Source organism: Anarrhichthys ocellatus, unplaced genomic scaffold (assembly GCF_004355925.1).
Source record: "Anarrhichthys ocellatus isolate YVR2014 unplaced genomic scaffold, GSC_Weel_1.0 scaffold35, whole genome shotgun sequence".
Classification (NCBI taxonomy): Eukaryota; Metazoa; Chordata; class Actinopteri; order Perciformes; family Anarhichadidae; genus Anarrhichthys; species Anarrhichthys ocellatus.
The window spans coordinates 1677433-1687974 of NW_022280065.1; the positions used below are offsets into that span (position 1 = coordinate 1677433).

At 45.2% G+C, this 10542-nt stretch overlaps 1 protein-coding gene across 11 annotated transcripts in view; it reads right to left on the minus strand.

Annotated features, from left to right (window-relative positions):
- Positions 1–2507: 2507 nt before the first annotated feature.
- The window catches only part of rbms3 (RNA binding motif, single stranded interacting protein), a 277908-nt gene continuing 269873 nt past the window's right edge, over positions 2508–10542 (minus strand). For 10 of the 11 annotated variants that reach the window (XM_031866616.1, XM_031866614.1, XM_031866615.1 and 7 more), the window contains 3 exons: positions 6146–6235; positions 4342–4466; positions 2508–3387 (listed from right to left, as the gene is read on the minus strand). In XM_031866616.1, the coding sequence (XP_031722476.1) occupies positions 3384–3387; positions 4342–4466; positions 6146–6235 (219 nt within the window). In that variant the 3' untranslated portion in view covers positions 2508–3383. The remainder of the gene's footprint in view (positions 3388–4341; positions 4467–6145; positions 6236–10542) is intronic. The other variant, XM_031866625.1, reaches the window with a different exon arrangement.

Consider the following 10542-nt stretch of genomic DNA (forward strand, 5'->3'; position numbering starts at 1 on the left):
CAGAGTAGCTTCCGTATTGTGCAGCATTACTTCAGCACGACTGACTCAAACGAGCTCTTCCATGTGCTTTTTGAACTATCACATGGATAATTTGGAATTATTTGGAAGCTTCGTTAAAAGGCACTCGACGTACAATTGGATTGTTGGTTACAAACATCGCCCCGCATGGTGACGCAGCTCGCCCCTCATGTGCACAACACGCCACCGTGGCCCCAAACTGCAGCGCTGGAGTGGAGATTTGAATGAGTCACGTGAACTGCGAGAGCTCGAGTGCAAACGTGGCCAAACAAAAAGCTCCCTCTCTGTCTAAAAGAAAGGGGTCTTTCGAGGGACACTGGAGTGGATCCTATTGCCCCGGAGGGAGACAAATTGGGCCCGTCAAGCCTCATTGTGAGAGTGACTGAAATTGGTTTGTGGTTCTGCTTCTGCACCATCCAATAAAGAGAAGAAACCTCAGAGAGAGAGAGAGAGTGAGGAGGGGGGGCGAGAGCAAAAGGAGCCTGGCTTGGCCGTGGCACATTAATGGTGCCAGTGAAGCAGGGAGGAGAACGGGGTCTTTTTAGCGCTGCAGCTCTACAGTGGGGCAGAGCGGGCGGGCATGGGCCAGCAGAGCAGACACACAAAAAAAGCTGCCATCAACGTCTTGTTATGTGGCTGGTGAGGAGCCTAGTTACCGACCTCCCCTGCAAATGATCAGTCCTTTTAAACACACTTCTTGTGGGTGTCACAGAGTGATGGTTGGCTTACAATGCAAACGGGTCTTTCTTCTGTTCGGATGCGTTTTTAAAGGAATTGTGCAGCATGTCTTCGCAGTAACTTCCTGGAGTCTCTGCTGGTTGCGTGTCAAGCTCACGGTGACGACGACGCAACACGGTGCTCCTGGCCAAGAAACAGTCCGGCACGTAACGGCCTGTAAAACCACAAGGTGTCGCTTTTACACTTTGTTTCTTGTACGGATCGAGAAAACCAAAAACGTATGTTTGAATTATTGAGCTTTAGAGGTGCTGGTAGGTGGATTTTGTCCCCTTTTGGGCAGAGCCAGGCTGGCTGTTTCCAGCCTTTGTGCTAAGCTAAGCTAACCGGCCGCTGGCAGTAGCTTCATATTTACCGTACAGACGAGAGAGTGAAAGTGTACTTCTCATCTAATTCTCTGGAAGAAAGCGGATAAGGATAATTCGGAAAAATGTCAAATCATTCAATTACTTCTTCACGATTATATTAAATATGCTCTGTAAATACCATTAAGTGCCGTAAAGTTTATGCAATCATTGCTAAAGACTCAAAAACAGCTTACCTGATGTCCAATATGCAGCAAACACCACTCATCTGGTATTCTGGGCAGGGAAACACTCAAACCTGGGTTTGGTGATACATGACAGAGATTAACAGGGAGATCGACACTGAAGCTCAGTATGCAGAGCAATGGTTGAGTTGTACGGTCGTATTAAAGACATAAAGAGACTGAGGGCAAAAACCACCTCGACAACCACGGAGCTTTCCACAACCTGTTTCCTAAAGTTTTTCCCTGCAAGATCTGTTAGAGAGAGAGAGAGAGAGAGAGAGAGAGAGAGAGAGAGAGAGGTGGAATGCACCGACGGTGTGAGAAAGCATCGTAAAAGTGAAGTGATGTATGAAGAAAAAGACAAGACCAGGAGATGAAGAGAAAGGACTTTTGGTAGGACTGCCACTGGTTGCATCACACTTTAAATACTGTTTGATGTGTGTGTTTGTACAGTGAGTGTGTGTATTTTGAAATGTGTGTGTTTGTGTGTGTGTGTGTGTGTGTGTGTGTGTGTGTGTGTGTGAGACAACCGTGGAAAACTAGCTTAAACCCGGTGAAAAAGAAGACGTTAGGAAGGATAGTTAGGACTGGTCCGGCCATCGAGGTCAAATAAAAAACAACGACAACAGCAACATCAGCAACAACAATATCAACATTAACATCATCAACAACAACAACATCAACAACAACAAAATCTAACTGAAAAATGAAAAAGAAAAGAAAGGAAAACAAAATAAAAACAAAACTCTGGTTCAGAGTGTCTCTTCATCTTTGGTATAAAAATGGCCGTCCATGGGCTGCATTTGATCCACAACTAGGAAAGACTACAGAAATTGTCAACAATTTCCTCTATTGCTTTTGCACTGATTGGTTTAAACCGTAAGCTCCTACTCAATCTACTGTTTGTATTTCACTGCCAGAATTTTTTTTATTTCTTTTTAAATTTTATCATTTTTTTTCTTCTTTTTTTCACCTCCTTTTTTGCAGTGTGACAAGCAAAGCGGGCTAAAAACATCTTTAAGCTCATAAAAAAGGTCAAATGTGGCAGATAAAAAGCACTAATGTCATTGGCAGCAACTTTGCCATGTAAAATAATAATAATGATAATAAAAAACAAGTTCAGCATTTGCAACATACTGCATCCACAATGCAGCATGTTTTCTTATGTTTTCATTTTTTCCTCACTGTGAAAAATCTCTTCAAAGCTTCTTCTTCTCCCCCCCCCCCCCCCCCCCCCCCCGCCACAAGTCTTTTTCCCCAACAGACATTTTGTTTTCTTCTGACACTTAGTTACCTCTGACATAATAATTATCAAAGTTTTCTTCTAATGAAGAAAAGAAAAAAAGCTCTTCTCTATTAAATCTGTACAGCTTACGTGATAGATTCTTTTTTCCTCTTTAGAACGACTCCTCCAGTGTCTTGTACCTCCGAGCGGTCCAAGAAACGGATTTCGTTTGCTTATTTTTTATTTTTTTCTAACCAGACGTCAGACTTAAACTCTGTAAAAAGTTTCTGCCGCCCTTCAAATTAAGGCCATGAAGATTCAAGAAAGGAAAAAAAAAACACTTTGTTTTTGAATATATCTAGAAAAGTAAAATGTAACACTAGAACATAAAAAAGAGTGAAAAGAAACTGTAGCTTAATATCTGAGGAAGACAATCTCTGTGTGTATCTCAAACTTGTCTCCCGTTTTCTAATTACAAAATAAACTTCATCGCCTACCTGCGCATTCAACCTTTTTCTTTATTTATTTTCTTTTGTTTTTTCTTTCTTTTTTGTTTTTATTGGTTGAGAATTTTCTTTGAGAAACTTTTCAAGCTTCAGCCCAGCCCTTCCGGCAGGTTCCCAGACTAAACAATTTCACTTCTTTGCACTGTGCCCAGCAATTTTCCCATCCCCATCCTCTTTGCACTTCTTCTCTCCTTTTTTATTTTCTTTTTTTCTCGTAGGCCAGGTAGGAAATGAAAAAAAGTGTCTCTTTTTTGGTGCCTGGGCAATCTGGAAGCAATCTCTCTTTCTTTTCTCTTTTCCTCACATACACAGTGCAGCCACCTTCTGTCTCAAGGCAACGCTGTCACAGGAACATTCGCTCAGGCCGTCGCTATCTGATGAAAGAGGAGAAAACAGAGCGGGGGAGAGAGTGAGAGGGGGGGGCGTTGTAATCAAAGACCAATATCACAAACACAGAAAGGCAACAGAGCTGACAGCTGACAGCCCCGTCAGCAGACTGAGGCAAAAAAAGGAGCACGTTAAACGGATCTGATCGGGTCACAAAAGCAGAAAGTGCTTCCAAGATGACGAGCAAAGGACAAACAGCAGCCAGGAATAATTTGAGTCATTTACAACGGCCCCACTGCGTCTCTTAGCGCTCTCATTTTATTTAGCTCAGTACCTCGTAGAGCTTTGCTTCACAGAAAAATCTGTCAAAGAGGAATAACTTGCAATTTGACTGCTTTTGTACCCAAAAAACATTTTTTATGATTACCAAATACTTCACAGACAGGAAGCCCGTCTATACCAGTTTGATTTACTTAGACGTGTTGGTGACAGAAGTTATGTATTCAAAAAGGAAGGGCAAAGTCTCTGATGAGAAATATATATTGTCTCACAATACATATTGCCCACGCTTTATGCTTTATGCTTAAAACAAAAATAATGTGATAAATAATCATCGTAACTGAAAAACAGATGAATAATAATTAATAACTAGAGCTAGCGCCTCAGGGTCGTATGCCTCCGCCTCCGTCATGTTACAGTTTACATCCATGTCTGTCTAAAATCACTTCATCATTTTATCCTCTTAGACATTTGTGTGAAATTGTCATAATTAACATCATGGATTTTTGAGTTATGGCCAAATATGTGTTTTGCTTTCAGTTCATCTTTGAGTCCAATTGGATGTTTGTGATAAGAAATAAGCCTCCGGGCGTTCCTGAGATATCGTGTTCACAAGAGTGGACCGGACAGACGGGCACAGTGCCTAAAAACCACCCCGAGAGGAGAGAAGGCCATGTTACAATGGCCGACAGCAAGCTGCACCGCTCCACTGTTTGACTCACTTGGACTGGTATGAGTAAGCAGGAACATGGTCGACAGCACTGTCCACCTGGATCTGTTGCTGCTGGCCAGCCACCTCCTGTGACGAGGGAGCCACTGTCTGGGCGGAGGCGTCCGTCACCACTCCCTGAGGACACGGCACGGAGGGGAATGTGTCAGCTCTGCACTTTAACAAGCATCGCCCTGCAAAAGCTCGGCACTTCCTGCTGGAAAAGTACGTGACTGGATCGACTTCTGCTACTGCTCTGCACATGCATGTGTACTACTGAAGGTCCTTCTGTCCTGGAATTGTGAAAGGAGCTTTTTCTTACTTGAATCAAGGGTCTAAACTTGTACATTTTGGCTTTAAAAATAATAAATATTAATATATAACATAATAAAACCAAAACAGTTTTGACATGACATAAAAGTTAGACCAAATAAAACTGTTGGGGTTATTAACTTCTCAGACTGACAGGTCCATCACTCTGAACTCATACTGTAGATAAGCCATTTTCATGGATGCCTGTCAGAAATGCAAACAGAATAATTGCGGTGACATCTTCCATTTATAACTTGTAAAGGTGCGGCAGTACAAAAAGGCTTCTTTGAATTTTAACACACCACTTAAGTGTGCTACAGCAATTAAACATATTCATATTAAATATAAATATTGGGAGCAATGTGGTTAAATAAAATACAGGACAAAGAACAGAAGAAACATCACGTTACTGTGATAAGACACAGGAATTAGTGTATGGGTGTCGAATATGTACGAATAACAAAAAAGATCTGTGCTAAATTGCTTGCAGACTTCTACATCTATGTTAGGGGTAAAACATGTGTCCAGCATTACCCATCATTGAGTCATCTCAATCACCTTTAACAAGCTCTCAAGGATACCGCGTCCTGTCCATACATCAGCCCTCCAGACACTGGCTGATGCAGCGACGTACGCCCCGCTGCTGACGCTGGCAGAGAGAGGACGGCGGGGAGGATGAAATAGGTACGAGGCGCCACGGGCTACGCTGCAACTACAAATTTGTCTCCTCCTTCCCACTCCTTCATGAGGAACTTTCAAAAGGACAGGGGAGCTTGGGAGGAGGTGGGGGGTATGAGAGAGGAAGGGGGGGAGGGACTAATGGGTCTGTCAGCAGAAACTGTCATTGTCCGTGGTTGGTGGGTTAACCAGAGCACAGTGGCTGACGGATGTGTGTGTGTTCCAGCTACCCACCAGCCCTGACTGGCTGTGGAGAAGGGAGAGAGAGAGAGAGAGAGAGAGAGAGGGGGACAGCACCGCCGGCACTGTGTCTCACTTCAGCTCCTGTCATCTGATACACAACTGATAGTCCATCTGAATACGGCCGCACTGTCAGCCGCCAGACATCCGTCCCCGGCTCTCCTCGACCGGCCCGCCTGCCTTCCACGCTCATCATCCCTCAGGCTGGACCGCTCCGAAACCTGCCAGCAGCTCAGACAGCCGCTGAGGAGGTGACGAACTCTGCGCTGCACTTCAAATGTCTTTCCCAAAATACTATAAAACTTCTGTCTCGTCTTGCGTTGCTTGCAGTTTTCACCCTCGTTATTCGCTGGCGGTGCGAGGCCATTTGTTCAGCGGGCAATTTACGGCAAATGTAATCTGTCTGTTTAATGGCTGTTTTGTTCTGTTGATGTGGGGATGTGCTTTGCAATTTTGAAGTGAGCGCTCGTGGGTGTAAGTGAGTGGGCTGTCCGGCGTAATGATGTCCCCCTTTTGGGTAAACCTGGACACGTTTCTGACTGTTAGGAAGTACCGTGTGCATGCATGTGTGTGTGTGTGGGTCTTACTTCGACAGGGACGGCTGTTGGAGGCACAGGAGTGTACTGGGGAATGTAGGTCCCTTGCATAGATGCCGCGGCAGCTGCAGCAGTCATGTACTGAAACACAAACACAAGACAAACGCATGTCAATACCCCTGCACACACACACACACACACACACACACACACACACACACACACACACATCACAACACAAAGGTATTACATGGTGCAACACACACATTTCAGATATCAGATATCCAACACTGACATCACAATTGCCTAAAGGTGTAATTTACTGCAATTATCCCCCAAAAACCACTGGGAACGTGAGCTTGCTGTGCTCTCAGCATCCTTTGGAGGGCGCTAAAAGAATGTGTGTGCTCTCTCAACAGAGCAGAGCAGAGCAGAGGAGAGTATGCGAGGCAGACGGAGGAGAAGGAGGAGGAAGAGATGTCCAGCTGTTCCACCAAAGACTTCACAGGCAGACAAATGCACTAGGCCACAGCTGAGAAGAAGATAAAACAATAAAAAATATAAAGATAAAGCTGAAAGGGAATGAAGGGAAAGAGAGAGAGAGGACAGAGAAAGCAGGAGGTCTGTTGCCTGTGGCCTATATTCCTTTAGACATGCCTGCCCCGGCTTTTAACTGGCTGCTGGCTCACTCCATGATGGCCATTTTACAGACGTGACACATGTTCAGTTACATGACAGCCACGGGGTTTTCACATGCAATATGAATGAGGACACGGCACTTTGTGTGAGGTTTTTTTCCTTTTTTCCCGGGACTTGCTGTGAATGTGTGTGTGTGTGTGTGTGTGTGTGTGTGTGGTGAACTTGCACGCCAGTGTCAACCTGACTTGCCAGTGTGTGTGTGTGTGTGTGTGCTTCTTTTTAATTAGTGCATGCCTGTGCATAGAAGATGACTTATCACTATGTGTCCGTCCAACTGTGCAGGTGGATGTACAAGTTGTGCAGCTGGGTGTGGGGAACATACATGCATGTGTGTGTGAGTGTGTGTGTGTGTGTGTGTTGGTGTGTGTGTCCGTGTGAGACAGACAAAGACAAAGAGGCTTGGACCGATAATGCTGCAGTACAGCGCCAACCGATGTGATCCCAGATAAAAGCCACCAGGCTGCCTCTCCTCTCCTCCTCTCCCTGCTGCTTTTCCGGTCCAAGAAGAAAGAAAGGAAAAGAAAAGGGAAGTACAATCCCTTATTCTTTTTTCTGTCTTATTTCTTCCTTCTCCTCTCAGTCTGCCTGCCAGTGGTAAAAAAGCGTGGCGGCGGTGTGCAGCGGGAGGCGGTAATGGAGGAGCTGCGCCGGGGCTGCGGATCCTTTCTTGGCCGTGGGCCCGGCGGTGCTGGTGAAGTGTCATTACCGGCAGCGTTGCTAATGGATCAGGTACGGCTCCACCGCTCACCCCTAATGAGAGCAGCTAAAGGCCATGGACATGGGTGATTAACTCCCCCACCGACGCCGCGCATGGCCAGGAGGATACCCTGGGATGGATGTGAGTGTGCGCTCGCATGCGACTGTTTTGGGGTAACGTGCGCGTGGGAACTTAAGGTTATCACACCTCCAGGGCTGTCACACTCAGGACGGGGTGAGGCGGCACATCCAGACTTCCTGACACATTACTGCATTACCTCTCCGTGTCATCCCTTCTTCCCTCTCACCTTTCTGTCACTCGCTCTCTTCCCCCTCCCTCCCTCCCTCTCTCTCTCTCAACCTGCTATTGTCTAAAAGGGCCTATCATGTTGTTGAAGTGACCTTCTCCCTGGTGAATCCAAACCATGCATACCAATTTTCCGCAGGACTTTTTCTAGTCTTCGCCTCTCCTTCCCGTTAACTTATTCAGTCGACTCACCTGTGAGGGCTGCGCCAAAGCAAATGAAGGGAAGCGGGAGATAATTAGCATTATCAAAATCTCCCTGTCAAAGGCACGGTGTCCATCTGAAATGTTATATTTCTCTGCAGGACTGCAAAAGGAATTTAAATTAGACTCAACAAGGACATTTAACAAGATTTTTCCTTCCACCATAACCATTAGCTAACCTATCTAATGTGGCAGGTTGAGCAGGGCATGCTTCCGCAGTCGCTGCTGTGGCAAGTCAGGAGGGCGTCAAGCTTGGCTCCAGTGACTCGGGTTGCTATGGCGATAAAGATGATTTTTGTCCAATTTCAACTCTTTTAATACTTCCCTGTCCATAGTCAGGGGACAGGTTTGGGCGATATAAAATATCCCTAATTGGCAATAAATGCTGTTACACTGTCACAGCCACACATACCTGTGTGCACACACAGACACACACACACACACACACACACACACCTGCGACTGGAGCAGATGGCGTGTGCGTATGTTTGATGAACGGGAGGCCTGGATGGTTCCTTAACGAGGCTGGTGTGAGTAGACTCCTTAAGTCTCTGCTCTGCCATCACTCTCCATGACATACAACTGTAAGCACTGTACAAAGTCACACCGCAATGCAGCAGTGCCGGGACGCAAACACGTAGACGTACCAAACCAGAGACCAGATATGAAAGCCCTTCATAGCTTGGCTCTGGCACCACAGCGGTTTGGGCCCTCGGCACCGAATCCGATTTTGTTTTTTACTGTTAGCTTCTGCTTCAAGAAGAAGAAGAATCTGTGAGGAAGTTCTGGCAGAGGTGGAATGTAGCAAAGCACGTTAGCATGTTTAAGATGTTCAAGTGAATCTTCCGACTCTCTGTTGATCCCTCCCTCACATCTATCTCCGTGCTGACATGCTGGTCTGTCGCGTCGGCTGCACGGTGGAGGATAACAGTTGGTCAAGGCAAGAGCATCCAGCTACTCAGTGCGGGTTATTAATGGCAGCGCGGCGTGGGGATGGGCTCTGATGACTATTGATCTGAGCTGCGAGGCTCCATCACAATGGAGCTGCACACCAGCGGCCGTGAATCACGGTTCTGTACCACTTCACCGTGAAAAGCCCTCCATATCTTGGCCCCCAGGCTTTGTTAACACCCTCTCTCGCGGAGATTTATTCCAGCAAAATCCGTCCGTTTTGTTTGTCTCACGCACGCACATAGGGATGCATACGCACAAGCAGGCCCGCGTGGGTGACGCGATGCACAGTCCTGCCAATGGTTTCACATTGTTCCACTGATCTACAGGTTCTGTTTGATACATTGTTTATTTAAAAAAAAGAAGAAGATTGGTGCAGCTTTAAGTTGAGTCAAAATACTAGAAGGATCTTTGAAGAAGGATCAAATAGTTCCCGCTCATTTTTGAATGTTAGTTTTTCTTGAAAAGCCCATTCCTACAAAGCTGCAGTCTTAATCATTACACTTTTGGATTTCATCAGATAATGACAAGATTAAATCTTATGTGAAATAAGTTTCACTAAAATCGTACAATTATTGTTTTGGCTCGACTAGATTGACTGAAATATTCAATAAAATCTAAAATAAATCTAAAATAAATCAAATTTGACACAGGACTAAGACTAAATCATCAAACAGTCATCAAAATGAAGAACGAAAACATTGTAATGAGTTTTCAGCCAGACTAAAACTAGCCTTAAACTTTGAAGGATACAAATTGTGACTAAAACTAATAAGCATTTTTGTCTAAAGAATAAATCTAAAGTAGATGCCAAAATGAACACTGATGATCAGCGCTGCCTAGTTTGACAGCTAGATTGGTGATTGACAGCTGCCTCAGAGACCTCTCTGCTCTGATTGGTTCTTTGCCTTCGGGCATCGTGGAATCTTGCAAATGCCATCACGAAAAGGAGGCAGAGGAACCGGGTATTTTCTGTGTGTGTCTCCTGTGCAACTGTCAGGCTATAGTGACAATTTGATCAAATATGACAAAAAGTTATTTTTATTAAACCTACCAACTGTTGCTTTAAGACCCCCAAATTATGCCGTCAACAGTAAGCTGTCACATAAACTTACCGCTGTTCTTCATGATCAAGATACAGAGTTTCAGGCTACGATCCGACTGCACTGCGGAGTCTGGGGCTTGCTGCAGGCTCATGCATTTAATGCACATACAAACTGGGAACATATTCAAATTTAAAAGTTCAGCACGAACGATCAAATTCAGAACACTAAAATTAATTCAAGAGCGGCAGAACTCTCGCACCATACTCCTTGGCTGCGAGCCCATTCAAAGCGCATTGTATATTTTATAAATGCCATAAAAAAAAGTTGTCCCTCTCTTTAACAATTACCTTCAAGGTCCCACAAGGACCTAGCTGCTCAGTGGTACGGGGAATCAGCCAGATGTCGACGTGCGTTGCTGTTTTGGATGTGAAGCTACAAAGAAAGGGAGCGCATGCTCGGACGACTCTCCCCGGGTGAGTAGAGGTTAAACACAGCCATGCACGGTTATGGAGATGTAGAATAACATACTGTACTTAAGACTCCCCCCC